This window comes from Periplaneta americana, chromosome 10 (genome assembly GCF_040183065.1).
Source record: "Periplaneta americana isolate PAMFEO1 chromosome 10, P.americana_PAMFEO1_priV1, whole genome shotgun sequence".
NCBI classification, from domain to species: domain Eukaryota; kingdom Metazoa; phylum Arthropoda; class Insecta; order Blattodea; family Blattidae; genus Periplaneta; species Periplaneta americana.
In genome coordinates this window covers 8,183,932-8,211,513 of record NC_091126.1, presented here as the reverse complement: position 1 = coordinate 8,211,513, position 27,582 = coordinate 8,183,932, and the positions used below count along the sequence as shown (strand labels likewise).

Genomic DNA, 27,582 nt, shown 5'->3' with positions numbered 1-27,582 from the left:
GCGTCATACAGTACATGTCAACTATGTTCTGATCACGTCCTTTAAGTCGGCAGTTCAGTTTGTTCAGCTTTTCAGGAATAGGCTATATGTTATGAACGCCAAATCACTGTTCAGATACTGGATAACAACGAGCCACTGCTGACAATACAGACAACGCTAGAGTAGGGCTGGGCATCGGGAGCGGAACCAGTCTCTAAACGGGGACGCTTAATATTCATCCGTAACTGAATCAACGCTGCGCGGTGTTCGGCGGGGAAGAAAGGGGATGAAGAGAAATCGTATGGCTCCCCGTGAGAGAGTAGAATCCGCTCTTGCTGCCCAGCCCTGCGCTAGAGGAAGGGGTTCAGCGCGGAGAGAGGTGGTCGCGTGGAACTTACGTCAGAGTTCAGGTGCTGTTTCACGAAGCACAATTTTGATATACCTGTTCTATAATAATTATGATTTTCACTTTCAAAACTACCTTCATTCTGGAAATTAGACCATTTTTTTTTTCGGCAAAAACCTTGAGTGTCGCGTGCTATGGAAACCCCTAAATTTCTACCATATGTTCAGTGATAAATAAAACTGATCGATTTTAGTTCCTGACATGGTACCCGGAACCTACGAAATGCGACATGCGACAAGGCTGAAGGTCGCGCGACGCACAAACACGGTTCAAAGGTGGCGGGGATGCTCGCTCACCTTGAGCGCAGACACTCGGCTGCGTCAGAACTCAGATCAGAGCATTCAGAGCTCGCTCCGAGAGTGGACATGAGGCTGCTTGTACATTCGGCAAGACAGGTGGTCGCAATGACGCGGGAGGACACGGCCTACCTAGCGGGAGCCGCCATGGACAGCGTCCACGTCCTGCAGAACACAGACGGAGGTTTGGCCATTGCAGTAGACGAGTGAGTACTCACAGGAAGCCAAGCCTATTCATATAGAGTTGCTTCGCTGGCATGTTACAGATGATCCGCACCACTTTCTGGGCTTCTTATTCATAGTAGTAGTACGTGTTTCTAATACTGATAATTCCATACGTAGGCTACTCTCTGTGCAAGTTTCCATCAATATAGCAGGCTATAGCTATTTCAGTTGTATCAGCGTTTCTATTTTGGAGATAAACATATGTAGGCTACGTGTTTCTATTGGGTTTAGGCTAATCTTTGTTCCATGATTTGAAGTCCATTTTGAGAATATAAAATTTACAGATATCAATTAGTATCAACCGCCTATAAATTAGGCCTATACCAAAGACCGCCACTGCAAGAATGTGAAATGCTCTAAATGGCAGAATAAAATGGATTTGATCTAAATGAGGGGTTGGAAAGCAATGGTGGATCATTAATGTTTAGGTGAGGGGTTTGGACTTTTTCCATTGCTGGTTGTCACAATAAAAAATTAAGACACAACGGTGGTTCTCCCTTCGTCTTCAGGTGGAACCACCCTTCGAAACGTTGTGTCTTAATTTTTTATTGTGACCACCAGCAATGGAAAAAGTCCAAACTCCTCACCTAAACATTAAAATGGATTTCACAGGAAAGCACACAACGTACAACGCACTCTAGTTAAATCTGCGTTCGGAAAGAATGTGAATCATCGTTCTCTCTCTCTCTCTCTGGCCTTTGCGACCTATGAGTAAATACTGAGCTGATAAAGAGGTGTTTACTGTTCGTGCCAGCGAGTTGTATGTGCTAGTGGTGAATACATGTGTGTAGGTGGTGCTGAAAGTGTTGTACCCGTATAAATACTGCGGAAGTGTTAATATTATGCACCGTATTTCTTACACATTATATATATATATATATATATATATATATATATATATATATATATATATATATTACCTCACTCATTGCATTATCTCTTGTAACATGACTTCACTCACAGACGAAACAGTAGATTGTATACTAACAACTAGAGCAATTAGAGTTACTAGCACTCGTCTCTTGCATTCACGGGACACAAATTTAATTTGGGGGCGTAGTAATACGAGAGACTCACCAAGGTCATGTATGATATTTAAAATCCGTCCTCTCTTGTGTGTGCTTTCCCACATTATTGGTTCATTTTTTAAGTGTTCCTTCCATGGATGTTACAGCCAATAAATCTGAATTCGAAAATCAGAGGAAATTTAAGTTTCTGAAACTGATTTTGTTAATTTTACTCTTTGATCTATTGCACCAGTGGTTCCCAACGTGTGCTCCGCGGATCCCTGGGGATTCGCCAACATTTATCAGGGGATCCGCGGTTGGTAATACATATTTTGAAATAAATAACATATAATATTACCCTTTTTACTAGTGAGAAAACTGACTAAGGTGAGCCACTATTTTTATCTTTAATTTTGTTCCTACCAATTTTTAAAAAGTCCTCCTTTCAGCAGTGTCCTCTTATTTTAGATTCCATGTCCTCCTATAGAATTTCTTCTCATGGTAACCCTAATAAAGTACACTGAAAAAAAACTCCAACTCTTTGCGGAATAAAATTTTCATATCGAATTATATAGTGCTCATGCTAGAAAGTGATTGACCATATTTTATTGAAAATGTAACTGAGAGTTGTGGCTATTATTCATACCGATAAATAAGAAACACACTTCCAATTTGATTTTTAATAATATACAAGCAGTTAAATTTGAGCAGTTTCGTAACGTGACACCGGTATTACAATATTATAATTATGCAGCTGCACACTTTCCTTGTACTCTCGCCGCGACCGCGGCAATGCGACTTCCATGAAATGTTCAAGAACAAACTTCAGAAAGATTTACCAACAAGTGTTTTAAAAACAAATTTCATTGTGAAATGAAAATGGGGGAAAAAAGGAAAGAAGAAAAGGAAGCGAGAGAGAAAATGCCCCTCCCCCCTGGAAATTTCCTAGGCATAAATCCGGCACTGGTCATTCCATGTAAAATTTTTGGGTCTGGAAAGACAATGTCCCCAATTTTTCATGCAGTTTCTCGTCTGCAGGCGTTGTCTTTTTTTACAACAATAATGTAATCGTTAGATTTGAAAAGTAAGCAGAAGCGCAAATGGCTACACTTCAATATGCGCGGCGTTAGATAAAAAAAATACTTTCATCTATTCTTATTATGGACGTGAGATGATTGTCTGTCGAACGGGATATCTGTTTAATTTTATTGAGATTCATTCTGGAAAAAAAAAAAAACGTTCACATGTGTATGTACTTCCTAATATTGAAACGAATTGTTCTTATTTTTTATCCAGGAGCACGCGCACGCGTTTTCCAAACATACTTATGACTCACTCTGTGTATATAAATTTTTAAAACACTCACAGGAGTTATGATTTCCTTGAAACTGAATGTTACTCAGAATTTCAGTGATTGATGCCCAATAAGAAGTCGCTTGTAGCTACATGTAAACAGTCCTGCAGATGTGACTTAGTTAATTGTAAACGTGTTTGTTCTTGAGGTATTTCATAAGTGATATATATTTTTTTTCGCATATGTAGGTTGTTCTGAACATGTCAGACATTTGAGAGGAATACTACGCAGTATTTGGAGATTTTTCTGTATCTTCTGCCCCCTCAAAGGCTATGAATTTCTCCTATTAAAACAAATATTTCAACGCTAAAAAGGACTGGAGCTCTATCAGCAGCCATTTTATTTTCTTGAATGATCTTGATTTTTCTGATTAATTCCACGAGAACATATTACAGTGGATGGATAGGAACACTGTTTGTTCCGGTTCGTACAACAAAGCTTGAATTGAAAAAAGACCTCAGGAGAGTTCGTGCTCGCGAGCACTTTTTTACTCGCATGACAAGAGCACATGGTGCTCTACGAGCTACAGGTTGAGAACTCCTGACATAAGGGCATACATGTCAGGAACCATTTTATCAACATCACGAATTCTGAAACATTTATATATCCGTGAAAATCTCGATAACAATTAACTTATTACTTTGCATTTTCATAATAATTTTCTCTTTGTTTTTCTAAACTGAGAAATTGAAAATAAGAATGTAGGTAATCTGTAAAATAAATTGATATTTCTGTATGTAGCTCATTCCTTATTCCAGTGAAGGAAAGATAGCCGCTGTTGGAGACAGTAGTGATATTCGGAAAAGATGGAAGGATGAAGATTTCGCAGAAATGATTGATGCTACTGGGAAGTGCGTACTGCCAGGTTTAATCGACGCTCACACACACCCCGTATGGGCAGGTGATCGTGTGCACGAGTTTGCAATGAAGGTGAAGTTCCAAATTGACACTCACACTGCCAGCGATCATTTCGAAGTGATGTAATTGTTGCACCTAACTGAACTGTCCCTGATTCTAGTTGGCTGGTGCCTCATACTTGGATATCCACGAAGCAGGAGGAGGCATATATTCTACCGTCGAGAACACATCAAGCTGCAACGAAGATGACTTGTACGAGAGTCTTAAAGTTCGACTGTTTAATATGATGGCGGCAGGTAAGTTTCAAAAGTGATTTGTTCACTCAATCGTATACGAGTACTAAGTCGTTTCTTCCTTTTTAAGGCGGGTACTTCAGCGTCCGTCTCTAGGAATGTCACTGAAACTGGAATACGGCAGCGAAATGTCCACTTGTATTCACAATATTTGAAACTTGTTATCCAACGTCGAATCCGACACTCTGGCCATCAAATTATCTCTGTGCACTCGATTTAGTAATTGCATTAATATATTATATGTAGGCAATATATAGTATTTTCCTTATCGGTGTTTAACTTACGTTAAAAAAGAAAGAAATGGTGATATTAGTTTCATATTCTGCGAGGTATGTTAAGTTTAGTTAAATATCCAGCGCAAGATACGTAAACTATATCTTTAAATGGTCTACGTTTGTCAGTTTATTTTTCGTCTCATTATAAAATACTATAGCACAAATGAAATTATCCGCGAACTTTGTTTACAAAACTGGCAATGACACTTTCAAGCCTTTCTTTAATGTATTTCCTTGCCACTCCATCTGGTGATCAATATTAGAAAAATCTCAAGGGTACATAAAGAATACTTCTCCATTTGAATTAAAATTATACCTAGATTTTCTTCAAACAAATTGTACACTGTTTTTTAACTGTGCACATGTTAACCTTTTTATTTTAATAGGTCTTTTCACGAGCTGTATCAACTACTAAATTATCTAGCGTAGAAAAAATTGGTGATAATGAAATGATATTTGGCGAGGTGAAGCCGAGGATTCGCCATGGAATTACCTGACATTTGTCTTACAGCAGGGAAAACCTCTGATAAACCCGAGCAAATCAGTAGGCAACGCGCTATCGCCTGATACATGCTGGTGGCCGCACAGGTTGAGGCACAGACAGAAATTTTCTCCGTTCTACCTATTCTTCACCATATGGTAATGCAGAATTGTTGCATGGAAATATCATATGTACGAGTACATCATAGTAATATGATAAGCATAAGTAATCACTTTGTGATATAAGACGGCACCATGTTCCATCAGATCTCGGCCACTTACTCGTAATAAGTGCACCTCTGTACATAGTGTTGGACATTGTGCCAAGGTCACATATTCTGTGACAGTACATGAGGGTAGGCCACCAAAGTGGAACAGAGAGGTAGAACTTAATCTGAGAGGATTCAATCCAGCATCGGGGCTCGAATCCGGTGTGGATTAGTGGATAAAGCATCAGCACGTGGAGTTGAAAACCTGGATTCGAGTCCTGGTGCTGGAGAGAATTCTTCTGTGTTCTACCCATTCTTCACCATAACCTTATTTGCTTAAATATAATTTTACTTTATAACAGGTACAACCACTGTGGAATGTAAGTCAGGCTATGGTCTGACGACAGAAGCTGAACTAAAGCTGCTGAGAGTGCTTCATCGCGCCAAAAAGGAACTCCCAATCGAGATCTCTGTCACATATTGTGGAGCTCACGCTGTCCCAAAGTACGTATTACATGCATTTACGTATATATATATATATATATATGATGAATCTAATTAGCCTGTCAAAATTATGCAGGACGGAGTTGATGACCTACTGATTATTTTGATATTGGGAGCTTAAGATCTATGAAGCAGTTTAAGGAGATATGGGCTTAAACATGTGAGGGTGATTATGAATGAGCTTATAAAATTTGAACAGTTTTTATTGTTTATTTCTTAAACTTACAAAAGGTGTTCAAAATGTCGGCCACAAACATCGATGAAAGCATTGCAACTGCATGTGAAATTCTGCCACTTCCTTTCGAACATCTCTTGAATCACATCCTCCACTGTTTTCACTGGAGTTTCATAAACAATTGCTTTCAAGTATTCCCGGAGGAAATAGTGGAGAGGATTCAGGACAGATAACCCCTCAGGCTATGGGGTAGGATCTCATCTTTCAATCCAGCGACAAGGAAAATATCATCCAGGTGGTCACAGACAATCACAGCGAAGTGAGGTGGAGTCCCATCTTGACGTAGCCACATTCCTTCTCGGACGATTAAGGGTACTTCCTCTAGTAATTCAGGTAAGACTTTGCACTAACCTGAAATAAATGTGGCTGGTTAGATGATGAGGTAAACGGTATGACCCAATGCTGGTCCAAATACTGACCTGGTGGTACAAAACAATTGTAAATTCAGGATCTTCGTCATCTTATACATGGTTATTTCTTCTTTTGAAGATGACATCGGGAGTGAAAGAGGGCTCATAACTGAGCAAGACGAACCTTGGAAAGTGTGGTTGAATAAGACAGTGTCCGAGAAGTCAAAGTCAATTCATGAACTCTTTGAGAATGGTATGGGTGTCATTGGTGGTCGTGTAATACACGCAACACACTACTTTGTGAAGTACACATTACACTGTAATAGAAGCGTATTTGTAGTGGGATCCGCTGCAACACATCAGCACCTCCTCTTCTAAATATGGTGTACTAATGTAGGCGTACCTTCTCAGAACACGTCCCTCTTGTCTTCGTTCCAAAGATTCAGTCTCTCGTAAATGCCTATGTAAATTCAAATTCATTTATTTAATACAGTAGGTTGCAGCTACATTAGGCACTGCAGCCCGAAAGAGCAGAAGCTCGTGCTTGGGCGCATTTCAGATCAGTTATACAAAATATTTTACAAAATTGAAGAGTGTAAAGAAACAAATTTATTTCTAGACGGATGTTGTCTGTTGGAACATCGTTGTGTATAAAGCCTTTGAACAGGAGGGGCATTACCATGAACTTCCTCATAAGTAAGATGCTTATCTGCCAGCTCCATGAATATGTAGCCCTCCATGGTACTAATGTGCTCAGTGATTACATCCACTGTCTTCAGAATCTCCTCTCACACGTTTAAGGGCTTATCTCCTTAAGTGACGAATTTCGAACCAATAACACTCATGAAAGCTGTGTCCACCACTGTCGCTGCTGCTACCGTTTTTCTGTGATTTAATGGGAATGGGAAGTTGGGGTACCTACAGGAAATAAAGTCTGAGCTATCTGATGACTGCAGGGGCGGTTATTCAGGTGAAGTACCATTTCACCTATTTATGTGTAAAACACAATTTTATCTCGTATTAATAATTAATTCTAGTTATTACCGGTACTGTATTTCTAAAATAAAAAAGTTTTCTTTTCAGTCATTATGAACAGTGTTTAGTTGTATAAATAGTACCTGTAACCGTCCGCTGAATAGAATAATGTCAACTGTTACGAGCGCCGAGCAGTGTCTATTAGAACTTACAATACTGTAGAGGTGAAATTATTTGGGTTCCCATTCTCATACAGCACTTGGTTTCCATGGTAACGTGACGTCACACACTAAATAAAGATTGTATGAATGAAATGCGTTTCTGAGTCTTTCAGTTATGAAGAATTGTCAGACTTGTAGGTGGAGTAACCAGTTTGCAGATCTAACGGTACTAATAATAGAGAAGGGTTGCAGCTGGTCTCCAAGGCTGGGGGCTATTGTTTAAGGGCTGTGAAATTTTACAGTATGTACTACCTGACTCGAGAATAGTATTCTCATTCCCTGTGCCTTAGCAGTCACTCCTGCAGTGGTAAATTAGCTGGCTCTATGTTATTTTATCAGGAATACACCACACATACATTAGCAAAGTTTAAAAGTTGTTTTCCGCGGCGTGTATTATTTCTTCTCATGAGCTCTTGTATTTGAATGTTTAACGCACGCGTAAATGTACACATGTAGTTTAATACTATGTACGTATATATTAACTTATTATTTATTGTGTTTAGAGTATACTAGTGATAAGTGTATATAGTGTATTAATCCTACATCTAAGTTTGTATTATATGTTTAATCAAATACAAGTACTTAGGTACCAGTACATAGAAAATGTTGATAAATGAGTGCGAAATATGTATCCCGAAAATGACACAGTTGTAATTTATTAGAAATGTCGTTTTGTAGACTTAAATATGAGGATAAAAAATTCTTGATGATCTGCAGTTCCATTTGTTCTTTGTTTTAAAAAGTGCTAAGAAAACAGAGAAGTTGCATAAAATAATTTTAAAATTCTTCCGATGAAAGAAGCTTTTCTGATAGATAATATTGAAAATTTCACTCAGAATGCTACATCACAGGAGGGACTTTCATCATTAACCCCATAGTTTTGCATAGAATATACTGTCCATCCTCAGTTAAATCAGACATTTTATGTAGACATCATCGACAGGTTTGCTGCTTTGAAAGATAGGAGGATTGACTTGGTATGTAAGAAATTGGTTGAGTCCTGAAATAAATTAGTTTTCCTGTTTGGATGTGTTCTAGAACTATTAAAATTGTACGGAGTTTACGAATAGTAGGCCTACTCATTATATTGGTAAAACTGTTGATGCATTTGTTTATGTGAACAGCACTTCACCTATTTTTTTGACGGCGAGCCGCTACTGGATGACTGTTGAGGATTCTAAGATTTATTTTTGAAAAAGTACTTTGATTTTACAAATTTCGTTTTCTACTGGACCATAAAGGAAGGATAACAGGGAATAGACGAAGTAGAAGTGAATGGAGAAGGCAAAATATAGAGGAGAAACGAGAAAAGTGATGGAAATAGGTATAAGCCTCGAACTGAAACTCATATAATCCCTGAGAACTTACGATAGAGATTTGCTTACTGGTGACATAATATTAGAAGGCAATTGCGAGTAAAGTGGAAACTAGATGGCAGTCGTGGTTAGGACAAGTTTACAGGGAAAGAGCGTTATTATATAGCACCAGCAGGTGAAAAACTTCCTGCCAGGGCACCACACGTTGCATTTCATAGCGTGAGTATGCTGGTCCTGTATCTTGAACTTTCTTTGATTGCGGGAAGGTGATTTCTCAGCTGGCATTTGGCTCATGGATATAAATATTGATAGTAAACTTTTCAGCATAGGGATACTCCGAAAAAGGAATGTTTGAGTGAATGGTGTTGGAGTGGTAGACAAGCTGTGTTGCCATACAGGTTGCAAATGTAAAGGATGAGAGTGGGCAAAACAAATGAGTGTAATAAAAGACTAAAGGTTGCTAAGCAGGACGCTTAGAGGTTATTTAGAACTGCTACTGCTACTTTGTATTGTTACTTCATGAAGCTGACCAAGACGAAGCCTACATATGGGCTATTGTCTCGGCTCCATTAGATGGATACATGGTGGAATTCATATGTCAATTGTTTTGGAACGATGCTGACAGTAATATATATATATATATATATATATATATATATATATATATATATATATAATGTCCTTTCTTCTCTTAGGTACAAGCCTGGACTAGTAATGACTCCAGCCCAATGTCTTGATCACATGTGTAGCTTTAAATTTTATAAAAGGAAAAGAAATGGAAAACTCTGACCAGGAGGAAGTACTTAATGAATTTGTTGAAATAGTAAGTCAGCAATGTTGAATTTCAGAGGGAAGACTGCAGAGGAAGCTACAGAAATAATCGTGAGGGAACAAATACCACAAATTAAATCCCTGATTGATCAGAATCTGTTAAGTGTGGAAAATATCGACGTATTCTGCGAAAAGGGTGTATTTGATACAGAACAAAGCAGGACAATTTTAAAAGCTGGCCGAAATGTTGGACTTAAAATAAATTTCCACGGTGATGAACTTAATCCTATGAGGAGTGCAGAGGTAAGCAAAACTTTACCTACAGGAATTTTTCAATGTTAATGGTAGAAGATATGAGTCGGTTAGAGTCATAACTCACATGCTCCCAAAAATTTAAAATTGAGACACCGTTATATTCCCATGCAATTCAGAGGTTAATTTTTCACATTTCTTACATGATGCTTGTGTAAATAGTTTCATGATCCACTGGATCTTGTGAGTTCTGTTGTATAGTGCTTCTCGACCAATCACCGATCAGTATTTCCCTCCCGCTTGTCCACTTCTTGTTGTCTAGAATAGGGTTGTGGATGAGTATCTTGCATGTACCTTGTTATTTTTATAAATATCAGTGAATTTAGCAGCTGTAATTGAGCATTTTGTAAACGTATATTATGGAAGAGAACGTATCACCTGTTGGGGAGAGAGGACGACCATGGAAATGTATAGCAGTTCCAGAAATAACGAAAAGAAACCCGGCCAAATTAGCAAGGTTAATATTCTTTTCTGATTCTGCTTGGCTCCTACTGATGTATTGGTAAATTAAGCAGGATCGAGTGTTTTATCACAATTATAATATATTCAAGTTCTACATGTATGTCATTGATGGTGCCATGAATAATAATCAATTGACAATACTGAACATATGTGCGAATTGATGGAAGCAGATATTAATTTTGTGATATAAAGGAACGTAGTAACGAAAATTTGAGTTTTGATGAAATTTACAATCAGTATTTCTTTTGTAGGCTGTAAATTGAGGGTTCGACTCAAGTAAGGGGAGAACTCGCTTTTCTAAGAAAATTTAGTTTTTTTCTCGTCTCTAGAATGTTGTGTCATAATTGCAATAACTCTGGCAATAGTTTAGCCCACTGGAATTTAAATTTCCACAATAAATTCTCAGATTGTTTTGAGAATACCTAATTTCCCTATTCCAAGGTTTGCGACTTATCCTTCTCTCTGACTGGACCCCTCGATTTATACTGTACTATATTATTTTGTAAAATGTACTCATCGGAAGGATTTAATAATAGGACACCTATTCTTTTACATTGGATTTTAAAATATGCTTGAGTTAATGTTCTTGTGTAATATTTTAATTTGTTACTGTCAAATCCCACATGATCCCAACTGGTCACTTTCTAAACTCACATGTTCCAAAGGTAGCACTCTCAGAACACTCTTGATCCAAAGGTCATTGTCAAAACTCGTATGATCCATAATTTAAAGCTAAATAGCTTTTACTCCTGTATAAATAAATATGGTTACAAATATGAATAGTAGTTTTTAATCATTGCTCTTTCATTTATTAACCTTCATTCTGAAGAAAATGGGCTCCAAGTATTACAAATATGTTTTCCCTCATTTGTGAAAATTTTCATTTTTGGAACAAGTGGGTTATGACTCTAACCGATTCATATAAATTACATACACAAAATTTCTATAAAAATAATATAATAGTATTATCACTCAGTAACCTGCCGCATATTTTTACTCACGTAAATTAGATTAATAACAACGCACTCACAATATTATACTTTTATTTCTTAATGACCATTAACCTGTCACAGGAGCTGTTCAAAGTGCATTCATACAATCCCGACATCTTTTCATGAAATTGTAATTCACACAAAGGTTCTACGTGTTTCCGTAATACAAATTTCTCTTCCTATATCAGTATTGTCGCTGAGTTCGTCTATAGCATGGGGGTTATTCTTTTAGGGATTTTGTAAGGTGTCAATAACAATTTCATCTAAAGATGTCGGAAAGGTGTGAGTGCAGACAGACACCACTTTGAACAACTCCTATGACAGGTTAGTACATATTATGAAATAAAAATATAATATCGTGTGCATGCTGTTTTTAAAGTTATTTGAGTACAAATACACAGGAGTGGATCGATAATGATACATTTTAGATCAGCCATGCAAGCATGTCTAATGCATGTGTTCCCAGCCGGGAAAATAGATGGATATGTAGTACATAATCAAATACATAAACATGTGATGTCTTTCTGCAATACTAGTAACTTAATCCATATTCTTTGAATTAATACTGCTCTAAACACGTTCTAAGTCTAGAATATGTACAATTAGACAAATCCTTTCTTGCATGTCATATTCAAATGATATATTATTATGAATAACTTCCCCACCATCCAGCAGAGATTTCGAATGTGCTTCTATAAAATAAGAAAAATATATAAAATATATTTACTAAATATTGAAAAATAATACATATTTAAGTATGCGTGTATACAGAAACACTGATTTTTTTTTTTCTTCCTTCACACGGAGTTTTGACCAAACATTGTCTTTTTAACTGCTGAAAATATTACTGCCACTATCAGTTTGTTCATTCATTTTCTATATGTGCATAATATAATACAGTATACTGGCATACTGAAAAATAGCTAATGTACATGTGGGCTTCACATATTGAAAACCTGAGTTCAAATCCTTGTGACTTCAAGTGGAATTTGTGATCGATAAGGACACTGTTAGAACAGTTCCATGCAGTCCTTTCATTTTTTCATAATTTCTCCATAATAAAAAATTATTTTTGTCATTGGTGTAGAAAGCAAATTTAAACTTTATCATTCTTTCCAGAATATCAATTATAATAATTATTATTATTATTATTATTATTATTATTATTATTACTATTATTATCTTGCTTCTAGGCTGTAACACAGTCTAGTATATACAGTCACGAAGCTCAATACGTAGTAAATATGCATCTATAGATAGTTGCTAACCACTAGGATCGCTACTATCGCCTCATTACAAACAATGCGAAATAGTACCTGCACAGTTTATTGTTCCTAGTACCCTCACAACTCAAGCTTCGTGACTGCATATACTGGACTGTGGCTGTACCCAGACGTGGGATGGAATCTCAATTGGGCTGGTTATCCAGTTGCATTTTTGTAAGGTTTTCTATAACTGTAAGATAAATGTCCAGATTTCTCGGAATCACTTCACCAAAGTACCAGCACAGTATTATGCCAATTCCACAGATGTTAGGTGACACGGCAGTTAATACAGTGTTATTAAAACAGCTGTGGTCTAACACCTATACACTAAAGAATTAATGTTCTATAAATAAACTACTTTGCTCATAGTTTTCCTCGTGTGCAATTTTTCTCCCTCTCTCACTTTAAATCGTTTAGATGGGGGCAGAGCTCGGTGCAACTGCTATTAGCCACTTGGAAGAGGTGAGCATGGAGGGCATAAGAAGCATGGCAGCTGCGGGAACGGTGGCAGTGATGCTACCCACAACAGCCTACCTTATGAAGCTGAAGCCACCGCCTGTTCGCCAATTCATCAAGACCGGAGTGCCCGTAGCTTTGGGCTCAGACTTCAATCCCAATGCTCATTGTCTGGCTATGGTATGTGCACGAAAACTGAAAGATTTAGCTTTGGAGGAGGAAATGCAGTTCATAAAAAGCAAAATTTCGTAGATTTTGTGTACTTATTACTATAGGAGCTCGATAATAATTAGTTGACGACAAAGCAATGCTGGGATAAAAATGACAAGAAAAGTAACAGCCTGTTTCTTCAAAATCATATTTCTGCCACAAATCTCACAGCAGCTACTCAAAATCGATTCCGGTTCTGCTTGGTGAAATATCACCACCTGACTGAAACTGCATTCAAACAACGAAACCTGATATTAAATTAGTATACATTATTTTAATTCACAGCCTGTGGTTATGAATTTGGCCTGCGTAACACTGGGAATGAGCATGTCTGAAGTTCTTATAGCCTCGACAATCAACGCTGCTGCTTCCTTGGGAAGAGGACTTACTCATGGAGCCATTCAGAAGGGAAGAGTTGGTGATCTTGTCATAATAAACGCTGACAAGTGAGTAAAACTGTATGTATTATGAAATGTATTTGAAATAAGTGGCCATGAATTTTTTCTCATGTTTTTCAGTGTTCGTGTAGTGGCACCACATTATAAATGCTGAATTTGCAGTTACTAGTAAAATACTATCTCACTGCAAGGAGGAATTTTCCGATTTTCTCCTCCTTGTTAGATTCTCTATTTCCATGTAGATGCCTTCTCACTTTTTTTGTTTTTTTTTTTTTGTTTTTGTAAATTGATTAGAGTGTACAAATTACAACTCAAGTAGAACAACCATGTGCTCTGAACTTACTGGTTAATTTAGTGGCTATTAATGATTAATGTGTGAAAGAAGAACTTCTTTGAAGAAAATTCAAGAAATATATAAATGATAAATATTATTTTGCTTTCTAACTTTAAGTTTAGATATTTCTTAGAATCATAGGTTCTGTTTTAATGCCAGACATGGAAATAAGATAATACCTTTGTGGTTGTTCATTATAAGTAATGTATAAATACATTAGAATTTCGCTAGTTTGACCCCCCCCCCCCAATCCGAACACACCTCCAAAGAGGGAGAGAAGAAGAAGGAAAAGAAGAGTATGTGAACTGAAAATCAATGTAACAGTCCTGTATTTATAAGCTCACAATGCAACTTACTTTATCACTAGTGAATGAATGAGTTTTTATTTTCTATATTAATATGATCATCTGTCAGTTTCTTCTGATGCAAAACAGATAATCTTAATGAAATAGCAATACCGGTATCCTGCCAACGCTTCATAAACCTCGAAACTAAACAACGCAGTGGACAGTGGAGGATGGGAATGGAATATTGCGTGGTTTCCTTGCTTGCATTCCTGTACCCCTCTTAATCCGAAGAGAACCCTGTCCCAATTAGTTCGGACTACTGGGGTTCTTACTGTATTAAAATTGATTCTATGCATTGCAGCACTAATGACGTAACTTTTTTTTTAAAGGTGGGAGAATATCATCTATCAACTTGGATCACATCAACATCTGATTGAGTTTGTGGTCAAGAATGGAAAAATTGTACACAAATGTAAAAATTCAAACTGACCTCCTCTTTTAATGGAAACATGTTTTATGGTTATAAAATGGCTATCATTAGTTTAATTTCTGCTCTTCAGAATAAATAGAGTAGGCATGCCCAGCCAGGGCAGATCTAGCCTTCCAGCGAGGTACAATAGTGACGTAGAATCTCAGAATACCACGCAGAAACACACATTAAAGATAATCTACGTCAATGTCGCACCTCGTTTGAAGGCTAGAGTTGCCCCGGCTGGGCATGCTTGAAATAGAGCACCTAAAATTATAAATATGTCGAAAATTATATTAAAACATGTAACGTCATTTATGATAAGATAACATTACTGCATCACGTTGCACAAGAATTTATTTTTAACCACTACCAAAATAAATTACACTAACAACTCAACTAATTCATTCTGTATTTTGACAAGATAGTACCAGTCTTTAAATAAAGCAATGATGTGACAATATTATTGACAACAAAATTCGGAGCATATATTTGTAATAAATTCTTATATAATGTAAAATGATATAGGCTAATAAAAGTATTCCTCAACCAGACTATGAATTACATTTTCTCACATAGAAGTTGCATGTTCGTTAACATGTTGTACTAATTTCAAAAGAAGAAAAGAAACAGCAGCAACTGGTGTTTGAATATGCGCCCTCTAAGAGTCCTAACATTTTGGTTTCTAAAGTCCTACAGTTCCTACTTACCATTAGATTAATTAAAGCATATTGTTGGCGTGCTATGAAATTCTCATATCGTTGTTGCCGGTGAAATACCTCACGTGACAAAAACTAAATTTTACAGGAGATGAAAAAACTAATTTTATAATTCTGTTATCATGTAAAGAAATTACACAATTATAAATATTTTGGTAATTCTCTGCAAGAAACGAACCAAGAGATGCAACATTTTTTATTTAATTATTGCCTTCTATGAGATGTATATACTGGCAAACACATGGTTTACTTTCTGCTTCCAAACGTTTTCAACATAACAATCGAAAAATATTTGCCTGTATGTCCTTACGGATGATTGTAGCTGCGCCGTATTGGCTGCAGAAGGTTCTTCCATTTCTCCCTTCCTTGAAGTTCATATCAAATTAACAAAGAGACATCACAAACTAAAGAACATCGTCAGTCAAATCCATCACACAATAATCCACTTAGCGAAGACAGTCAGGGCAGTTTACTGATGATTCGAAAAATCTGGGTTCACATACGCTGATTAGTTTACTTCCACATAATTAAGAAATTCTAGATTACACTGACCATATGCCATTATTCTCAACAGACTTTACCAATAATGTTAATAATAATTAAAAAAGGGCTGGAGTCTAGTCTTGGATGCTGATGCTGATATAGGAAGTGTCTTGGATTATAGGATACTCATCTGGGGATGGGACCTGTCAGGGTTGAGGCAGAATGGTCAACCTGTCAGCATCAGATTTACGAATGCAACTCAGGACAGCAATAGCACTTATCTCAGATTCGACTCTCGAAAATCCAAACCAAGTGCAACTAATATTATTTATTATGGAATGGCTACTGATACTTAAGTTATCACTACATGTAATGTATATATAATATACGTAACTGTAAAAAATGTCACCTACAAGTTCTAGGAAAGCTGATGTCAGAACATGGTTCTGAGACAGTAATACTTCATATAACACCATTCAAACACTATCTGAACTGCAATTTAAATTTTATTGTTCAAGATGGAAACAAAAACTATATACAGGATGAATCGTAAGTAATGTCATTAATTTCAAGGGGTTATTCTTTAAGATGTTTCAAACAAAATGTTTAATGCAATTTCCTCGTTTTTGCATCCTTTTCGAGAAAAAAAAATTGTTTTATATGAAACATTTCATGGCATGTTTTGGGAAAGCCGTTGATTGAATTTCCAATATGCTAAGTCAGAGCCTTCTTTAGTTACAAGCCAGAGCCATATGTCGGCAACACTGTAATTAACTGTCACCCGGAGGCCGACCGTACAGGACACGTGTTTGTGCTAATGCCGATTTTCAATGTAAATTAATGTTACAATATAAGTGTGTGTCGATGGAATTATGTTCACGGTCGTACCAAACATGAATTGTTGATGTATTATAAACTAAATGCGGGTTGGTGATAAAAGACAAGACAATAAATGAAAATAAAATGTTTGCAGTCTTTGGGAATTTTTACGGTTACTGATGACAAAGTAATTGACTATTCTACTAAATATTAAATATTGTATAACTACATTTTTATAGTCTTATTTGTGGTTTGTATCAGAATTCTAGTCAAATTGTTGGGTCTTGCCTCCTATATCAATAAAGTTACGCTGTTGGTTTTCAAATTCATTGTAAACAGATGTTTTGTGATCTCATAAATGTTGCAGTTTTGTTGAAGATTCGGAATGCCTGCTATACGTCAGAACTACCTATAATTTGTAGATGCATATAATCACTTTGTTGGTTTTCAAGGTTTGTTTATTAATATTATTTATTTTGTAATAAATTAGGTATAAACATGTTTCTTTTCACTTCGTATTTTTTTTTGAGGATTTAAAGTTCACTGAGTTTATGCTAATTGACACATGTACTTAATAGATAATGTTGCGTTTTCTTACATATTATGTTGAAGGTATGTTTTTTTCATTTTTTCATAGATTTTTTTTACTTGGCTTAACTGTATTTCCATCCTCACACTTTTATTATAATAGGCATGTCAATAGTTTCTTCTGTTTACATTTTATTTTAGGCCTATTTGCATAATTTACGTTCTGAGCTTGTTTTCTGTAGTTATATTTATTTAAAATTATATTTTAAAAAGTTTATAACAAATAATTTAGGATAGCAGTATTGTTATGGTAACTGGCCAGGTTCAAACTAAAACTGACTTCCTGGACATCTGAAGTATTTATAGAAAAGCACGACATATTTACATGAAATTAAAATGCATATGATATCCTACACCTTTCACGTCAGAGGTGACACAACATTAAGCAGCAAAACATTGTCAATTTACTAGCCACAAATTTGTTAACTGAATGCAACTTAAGAATACTGCGTAGGAACTTAGGTCTTTATTGCACTATTGATTTTATTATTTTCGGTGCAAGGAATATCTTTTTTATTTATTTATTTACTTCGTACTATCAATAAAAACATGTTTTTTTGTAATTACTTTAAGTGGCAGCCTTTGTATGTATGTAGCCTACTTACGCCGTATTTTGAAGTATAACTAATTGATTGCAATAAAACACTATTTTCGAACCCGTAATAATTTACATCACTACTCTGAATCTTGATCTTATCTTTGTGCATGAAGTAATATTGAAAAAATACGCGTTATGTATAACGAAAGCAATGAGCAAACACAATATCACTTTAAAATCTCCCGCCTCCACTCTGAGTTGCCAAACCTACCCATGCTCCAGCTTGTAACTAAAGAAGGCTCTGGATAAGTCTATTTAAGAGAGTAATGTATTGTGATAAAGAATGATTGAAATAATTTCAGTTATGTCCGTTAAACGTGTAGAAATTTGATCCAAACTAATGTAACATTTTACAATTTCTTTGCAGACCGAAAAGTTACATTTGTTCGGATCAAATTTCTGCACATTTAAAGGACAAAACTAAAATTATTTCAATCACTTATTATCATTAAACCAATGGCTTTCCAAAACATGCCATGAAATGTTTCATATAAAACTATTTTTTTCTCAAAAAGGAAGCAAAAACGAGGGAAATTGTATTTAACTCTTTTGTTTGAAATATCTCAAAGAATAACCCCCTAAATTAATGACATTACTTACGGTTCACCCTGTATATTAACTTGATTCTGTTGCACGGAAACAGACACAGTGCAGTCCACTTGCCAACATATCAACATCAAGCGTGTGTGGGAGAATAATGGACGCAAAATTATTTGCTATAGACCAGAAATAATCATTTTCACATGCTGAATATTTCCAAGAAAACTTCATATGAGAAGAGCTCATTGACTACGACTTGGAAACTATCACACATAAGGCTGCAGGTTCATGATTCCTCCTACATGGGAAATGTCAGTGATAACACCTCTCAATAAAGACAAGGTTAGTTTTTCTGTTTATTTATTTTGCCTGAAGTAGCACCAACTTACTTTTTATACCACCGGCTTTCTGAATACCACTCAACTTTCTATCATAGGGTGAGAATAAATACATAAAATAAAATAAAAACAGGTACAGCACAATGGAACAAACTATGAAAGAAAAATACACTACATATATCAATAACAAGGATAATACTTTACGGTTGACTGTGGTGCATAGTAACTACAATTATTCACATATTTTCTGTAAAAATTACACTGAATACTTACATGCTTCGATACGATTATGATATCACTGAACAATGAGCAACATGTTACAAAAATACTTACTGTCAAAGTAAAAATTAGGTACTCGGGGAAAGAAATTTCTATCATATGCACTACTCACCAACTGTCCAGAAAGGACTTCATAATAAAGCTAATTATACTAGAAACTCTATCCACACAAGCTACCATTTATTATAAAATTTATGGATGCTCAAAAGTCGTCTCAACCTGAACATTACCCATGTGCACTTTCACTCTTCATACTGGGTCACAATATTCGATCACTTTTACTAAATCATTCTCTCCTTATAACAAATATTTTAAATCTACTATGAGCTTCAGGTCATATTTAAATAATATACAAACAGGAAAAAGAAGCCACTATTCCACTGCTTCCAAATCCACAACAATTGGATCTATCTACACAAAATTACAATAATTGAACACAAATAATTACTGTATTTAATCATAATTTTTTGCAACACAAACTGTATTATGATATATTTCAACTGACACTAATACATCAATATGTTAAACATGAAGTTGACGCATATAATGTACAGAATAAATTACATTCTTCATATTTTGCAGACTGTGTGTATATGATTATTTTTCCCATTAATTGAAAATCATTACATGTTTTGAAAATTATACACTATCCCTTCCTTTCTGGCAAAGAATATTTAAGAATTGGGTTGTTTTTTTAACAACTCTCTATTTCTCAGTTACTGATTGTCTTGTATTATTTATTATTAAGAATTAATTCGTAATTCATTACATTCAAGATTAATTCGATAAAATGTTTTACATATTAATTTATAAATGTACTTTTCTTTTATATGCACACACACATGCATGCATACACGTACATACGCACACATTTCACATATTACACTGAGTTATTTTTACAAATTTATAGCCTCTTTTAGTATAAACCACCTCTGTTAGGCCAGTTTCACCATGCACAATTCATTTCTTAATTGCATCATTTTCAGTTAAGTTAAATCATATTGTCAATTTTAGGAAAGGCTTAAATGAAAGCAATGAAACACTTTTCAATTCCATTACGTTTTTTTAATAAACTGAAGAGAATTTCTTATGGAGTTTTTTTATCAAATTTTTTACAACACAATGCTAATTCATTCACAAACTAGACATTAAATTCGAGTGCAGGGAATTTAAATAATTTAAATACGAGTCCATTGGGTTAAAGCATAGAATTGGAGAATCTGCTTCTATTGCCAGCCATATCACTAACATACATTAAGAAACTTAATTTTAATTCCTCTTAGCCATAACCAATACTAATATGATGTATAATCATTCACTATATATATATCCTAAAGATAAACTAACTCTCTTAACACATTCTAAACCACGTACACACTTAGAACTTAACTGTAGTCATTAGGAAAATATATTACTGTGTGTAATACTGTAAGAAATCGCTTATAACACGTGCACAAGCGGTAAGGGGCAGTGTTTACTGCTCACATGAATCAAGGAGGCTAGGAGCATTGTTACGAGTGATACCAACTGGAAACTCATGTGTATAAATCCAATTCAACTAAACACTATAAGGTCTGGAGAACACAACTTTCTCGTAATAAGAAACAGAAAACATTATTTAAGCAAGATATAGTGAAACCAAGCTTTAGAAATGTACTGAGAAAGTCAGTTATTATTATTATTATTATTATTATTATTATTATTATTATTATTATTATACAAGATATATGGGAAGGACTACAAATTTCATCCCTACTGGACTACATAGATTACAGAAACAGATGGAAGAATCAAATACTAAAAATGGACACCTAACAAAATCCACCCCAAATTTTGAATTACCAGACCAAGGGAAAGTGATCATTAGTTGAAAGACATAACAAATGGTGGCTTGAGACTCAGAGGCCAATAAAAGCTTGAACATGTCAGGAGGAGAGGGATGAAATGATGTTACTCTTACTATACTACTACTACTATTACTACGTATTACTATTATTATTATTATTATTATTATTATTATTATTATTATTATTGTTACTATTATTATCATTACTATTATTTTTATTATTATTCCTACTATGACCACCACCACTACCATCGCTACCACCACTATCACTATTACTGTATTACTGGACATCACGGTATTGAGAGTAGGTAAAGAGCAATATGCACAGTTCAATTATCACGAGCACAGATGAAATAAACAAGATACCACCCAGTTGGAACTTCTAAACTATATTTTCAATGGTCATAGTTTCCAAATGTAGTAGTATTGTCAAAATGGTCCATCCTGTAACTGGAAAACTTTAAAAATAACACAAAATTTTACATATTTTATGGTCAATTACTATTTACTTTTCTTTTTATTGTGCTTGATTATCATCCCTGTATTGTATTTTATATATTATATCATACCTTCATTCATATCCTTCTGTTGTTTCTGATTCATTTTGTATGTAATGTAACATGTCCTGTTAGTTATTTGTACTGAATAGGTATGGTAACTGAACTGTACCCAAGCACGAGTTTTTGCTCCTTCGGGTGTAATAATTATATACATCATCTGTATAATCAGAAGGAAATAAATTATTATATATAAAAAAAAAAGAAATCAAAATAACGCGAATTCAGAAGCACTCAATAATTTCATACAGTACTTGATTGAATTTTAACAGAACTTGAAATCTTAATTTGTTCAAGGACTTCTAAAGTTTTAAAATATCGAATTTATTTTTGATGTGTGCTTAAATACAGTAATTACTTGAATCAACCACACACCTGCCAAAATTATAGCACACGAATATGATAAATAAAATATTATTGCAATGAATTTAAATCATAAACTGTATAAATTTTTCTCAGCATTATAATCTTTGGTAAGAGCAGTTTCAAGTATTATGTACAGATTGCAATTACTGCAGACTCAATCTGCTATTTTCACAATTGTTCAATTACACATGACGAACCATTTAGTGAGAAATGACTTGACATTTCTTTATAAACATTTTCAGTAAGACATCAGAGAGTCATAACCTTTGGTAACGGTTCTCTTGATGGTCACCACGGTAGAGTCGGACAGCTGAGCATAGAATCGGTAAAGCTGCTCCCAAGATGAGGATGCCGGCAAACACAGGACGATACCACAGCCAAGCAAATGAAATCACCAACAAACACACCGATGTGGACACTGCCACATTTATAGAGCTCAATCCCAGAACTAGCATATCATGCAAGATAGAATACCTGGAAACTGAACCAAATACATGTACTGTATAGTGGAGGAGAGTGTATCTAATATGCACTGCTCAAAAAAGTTTCGCACCATTATAATTTTTTATGACTGCTATAGATACGCGAATATTTTAAAATGAATACAAAAAAAGAGTATTTGTTATTATTTATTAAATTGTTTCGACATTACACACCATTATTGTGCACTTTATTGATTGACAAAAGTCAATTAATGGGCACAAGTCACTTTCTCGTCAAAAACATGATTTTAAGCAGATTTTGAGTTAAGTTAGCATTGTATAGAGTAGCATGAGAACCTATTCTACCCTTTGATAGACATAAGAGTCTTCCTTCATCATCAAGGCTTCAGCATGAGGGAAATCGGTCACGAGATTGAAAGAAGTCACAGTCATGTTGTTAGACATGGAACAGCTATTGTGTGATACAAAATGTTGAAGACTTGCCTCGGAGTGGTCGCCCACGATCAACAACACCAGCTGAAGACTGCTACCTGCGAATAACAGCTCATAGAAATTGAGAAAAACAAAGCAACACAGCTACACCATGCCTTAATGTGGGCAACTGGAAGGGCTGACAACCCCAATAGTCGTAAACCATCTCTACATGGATAACTTACACTCCAAGAGACCTTTGCAAGCAGCAACGATGACCCCTCGGCATCGTCCCATCAGAAACAGATGGGCTAGAGCATGTTTGATTCACATCTGGAAAAAAGGCATGAAATTTTCTTCAGTGATGAGTGGAGAATTTGTCTGATGCCTGACGATCATCAGAGAAGAGTGTGGAGAGAGCTGGGTAGGGTCAGGCGTCTCAGGTACTCAGTTTTACGGTTCCAGCAGGGATCATGTATGGACGCCGGATGCTGCTTATCACCATCCAAGGCAATTTTACATCTGTGCAGTATCAGGATAGGATTCTCCAGCCCATTGTTGAGTCATACAGGCAAGAATTTGAAGACAATTTTGTTTTCCAAGATGACAATATACGTGTATATCACTCCCGTCTTGTAAACACCTTCCTTCAAGAGGCAGGAATCAATTGGATGGAATGGTCTGCGATGTCTCCAGACATGAATCCTATTGAACATGTCTGAGACCAACTGAAGAGGGCAGTGCGGCGACGACGTAGGAATCCACCCCTCTTCAGGCAGCCGCTATCAAAGAATGGGATAGACTGGACCAGAACTGCCTCAATCATCTTCTGAACAGCATGCAGTGAAGGGTACGAGCATGCTGTGATGTACGGGATGCTGAAGCTTGCCAGGAGTAGACTTTTTTATTTTATTTTATTTTAGTAGGTTATTTTACGACGCTTTATCAACATCTTAGGTTATTTAGCGTCTGAATGAGATGAAGGTGATAATGCTGGTGAAATGAGTCCGGGGTCGAGCACTGATAGTTATCCAGCATTTGCTCATATTGGGTTGAGGGAAAACTCCAGAAAAAACCTCAATCAGGTAACTTGTCCCAACCAGGAATTGAACCCGGACCACCTGGTTTCGCGGCCAGACGCACTAACCATTACTCCACAGGTGTGGATGCTAGGAGTAGATGTTTTAATTTCAGTTTTACAGGTAGATACATTTTCCCGAATAATGCCTTTTGTTTTTGTAAGTGTTTTGTTTTACCTTTACAATAAACTTTTACTTCAGTTTCAGAAGGTTTGTGTTTTTCATCTCTTAGCCCTCAGGTCATTAGTTTCACTATAATTTAAAAAATCAAAGTGGTGCAAAACATTTTTTGAGCAGTGTACTTTTATTATTAACTGGTTCCATATCAAGGAAGACACCAGCGAATAGGGATTATAAAGAATGCACACTGAGCGAATTTTCCTGTGTTTTGTTTCTCTGTGCGCCAGCGTATAGTTCCACTTTCAAGTGCTAGAGGTTAGTGTAATCGAGCATACGCTAAGATAATAATTGAGAATAGAGTTGAGACACAGGATCCAAACATCGCCTACCTTATTGCATAATCCAGTAACGCTTTGCTTCAAATAAATTCAAGTTAACGGCTTTTCCTTATTTCTTAGTGACAAACTAGTTGTAATAATAATATTTTATATTTCAGATATAATAAGTTATATTATAAAATAATATAATACATTATAAAATTAAGCATCGATTTCATTTAATATTTGTATATAATATAATATAATATAGGTATATGGTTTTACTTCCATTTTCAGCACTATCAAATCATTACATATTTTAATTGTTGTTGGGGTCAACGTCTCAACTCTCATTATAAAGGAACTCTAGAGCCTAGACATTACAGTTAATGACAGATTTATTATTTTATGCATCCAATTTATTTTATTTGAGTACATACTGTACCTAGATGTGTCGACTGCTAGCTGGTGTGATGTCAGCGCCAACTCTAGGGAGAAAGCAGAATCTCACGCTTTAGCTGGCTTGAAGGTCATTGAAATCAGTCCAGCTACATCAAAGGTACCGACGCGAAGTGTCCATTCTTTATAATCCCTATTCGCTGAAGACACTGTCTGTAGCAGGATTTAACATTCTTATTTCACTGTTGAAGTGATGACAGTATATTCTGAACCCTTAAAGTGCATGGTTTTACACTTAACATTTTTTAATCCTGTCAGTAATTCTTTTTTCCAGAAACAAATTTAGACATTTGCTACAATTTAGTAACTTAGAAAATACTCCACAATTACACAATAAAAAGCGCCAAAGAGAAACATAATAGAAAATATACGCAATCAGATAGCCTCACATATACATGATGTGGGTATTATCACAAAGCACTGACACATCTGTAAATACTGCCAGACTGCGGAGCACGGAAATAACGTGTTCTCAGATTCATAACATGTTCCACTATGACCACATTACCCATATCCTTAAGTACGTAATATATATTGATTTACACCCTGTAAAATAGGAACTATTTGAAACTGTTGTAAGTCACACAGAAAGTTTATTTGAACTATTAATTATTATTTGGTCCATTCAGTAACTGTAAACAATTATATTAATAAAAAAACATACCAGTATATTAAACACTTTCCAAGACTCAGAAGTAAGCTTCTCGGGTATACATCTCCAATGTTTCGGAACTACATGCAGGTACTATTATCAGGACAAATAGATGCAACCTGAAGAGTCACCTACTTTCTTGGACGTGTTAAATCAACTACAGTAAACTACTTCTGAACACATTAACCATGAAAGACTAAAAACTATACTTTCAACATTGTAACATATAGAAAGAAAATAAGGGACTTTTGAAACACTAAAAAAAATTGTTATTTTGTCTCAGTTTCATAAGAATTGCGAAATGTACCTTTATGCTACTCTAAGAGTTCGTTATACAGAAAATGAATCAGAACTCCCAGACAGAATCTACCTATTTTCAGATCTGAAAAATCCATGACTTTCAACTTGCTCAGCAAGAATTTATATACATCTGAAACATTTCTAAATTCTCATTTCAACTTACCTATAAGTCGTAAAATATTCGTAAGACAGTTTGCTCCTAAAAACATCATTAACCATCCCAGTCCACGATATGCCCATGTTAGCCACTGGTTTCGAGCTCTCTCCTCAAGAAACATTTCCTCCACACTAAGACGTCCATGTCGCAACATCAGTATCTCATCCCCAGAGAATGTCTGGTAGGGTCGAATCTCGTTACCAAGTTGCATTCCTACAACACTAACCTGAAATTATTAAACATTATGTTGCAACAAAAAATGCATAGGTAAAAAATAAATAAAACACAAAACTCTCATGTGTGCCTTATAACGAAGCCTGTGTTACACATAAAGCCCACAAATCAGTTGTAGGCAAAGCAGGTTTGGGGTTCACATTTTCCAGCTTTTTAAATTCTACGATGAAAGAGTAATGGCACGGAAAAAAATTCTCTCCGGCACCGGGATTTGAACCCGGGTTTTCAGCTCTACGTGCTGACGCTTTATCCACTAAGCCACACCGGATTCCACCCCGGCGTCGGAAGAATCGTCTCAGTTTTAAGTTCCAACTCTTGGGTTCCCTCTAGTGGCCGCCCTCTGCACTACGTCATAGATATCTATGAACCTAGGACCGAAGTCCACACATGTGCTGAGGTGCACTCGCAATGAGTGACTAGTTGGCCGGGATCCGACGGAATAAGCGCCGTCTTAAATCACAAAGTGATTTACGCATATCATATATATTATTATAATGTACCGGAGAGAATTTTTCTCCGTTCCATTACTCTTTCATCGTATGATGACGCAGAATATCTGCATGGAAATACCATAAGTACTTCGGTACATTATAATAATATATTTTTAAATTCTTCTTGCCAATCTCATTCCAAAGTTAGATGTAAACAATTTTATAATCACACCATCAATAGTAAAAGAAAAGAAATCTCTCTATTTTAATCAATTATGTGAATGAATATTCAAGAATGTCTGTAACAAATGTTACACTTACAGTTAATTAAAGAGTAGAAATTTAAAAGCCATAATGTACTCATGAGAACTGTCCCTTCATAAACTCACCCTATGAGAGTCTATGATATTACAAGTCAATAGAAAAGAATGCATACGAGCTTCAATCCCAGCAGTTGACAGTGTACTCACGAGACTTTTCTTGTATGTTTATCACACGTAATATTTTAATACAGAGTGCATGGCATTATAATCAGTTGTAACATGCATGTTTAGTGGGGAGATCAGACTGCTGCCTGCTCTCTCAAGACAGGAGGAAAACGAAACAGCAGTGAATGAGGAGTAAATATCATAGAATTAGAGCATGTAAAAAACTGTTCCTCAATAAGGGAACTCTAGACAAAATTTACTGGCTATTTTCACGTCCAAGTCGGTGTGCAAGGTTCAGGAAGACTGCAGCTGTTTCTGATGTCAAAATCAGGAAAACAAACTACTGTCTGGCATGAGGCATAAATTTTTATGACTTCTTGAAGGTTGTTAACTTACGAAAAGGAATGGACCTAGACTGTCTGCATTAGTTATATGATATTAGACAGAGGTATGCATGGTGGGTCCATTTGAACTGAAAT

At 35.7% G+C, this 27,582-nt stretch overlaps 2 protein-coding genes across 3 annotated transcripts in view; one reads left to right on the top strand and one right to left on the bottom strand.

The window, feature by feature from the left end:
* The first annotated feature begins 710 nt into the window (after positions 1 to 710).
* On the top strand, positions 711 to 15,493 carry LOC138707410 (probable imidazolonepropionase). Its single transcript, XM_069836794.1, has 8 exons — positions 711 to 887; positions 4,026 to 4,197; positions 4,286 to 4,421; positions 5,745 to 5,886; positions 9,832 to 10,057; positions 13,203 to 13,421; positions 13,737 to 13,897; positions 14,860 to 15,493. The coding sequence occupies exons 1-8, from the start codon at positions 751 to 753 to the stop codon at positions 14,957 to 14,959; spliced, it is 1,293 nt and encodes a 430-aa protein (XP_069692895.1). The 5' UTR covers positions 711 to 750; the 3' UTR covers positions 14,960 to 15,493.
* Positions 6,158 to 27,582, bottom strand: part of Tmem43 (Transmembrane protein 43) — a 34,327-nt gene continuing 12,902 nt past the window's right edge. Inside the window, exons 6-7 of one of the 2 annotated variants that reach the window (XM_069836797.1) lie at positions 26,017 to 26,236; positions 6,158 to 6,472 (exon numbers count right to left, since the gene is read on the bottom strand). In XM_069836797.1, the coding sequence (XP_069692898.1) occupies positions 6,468 to 6,472; positions 26,017 to 26,236 (225 nt within the window). In that variant the 3' untranslated portion in view covers positions 6,158 to 6,467. Of the gene's footprint in view, positions 6,473 to 19,029; positions 22,554 to 26,016; positions 26,237 to 27,582 lie in introns of those variants that run through there. The other variant, XM_069836796.1, reaches the window with a different exon arrangement.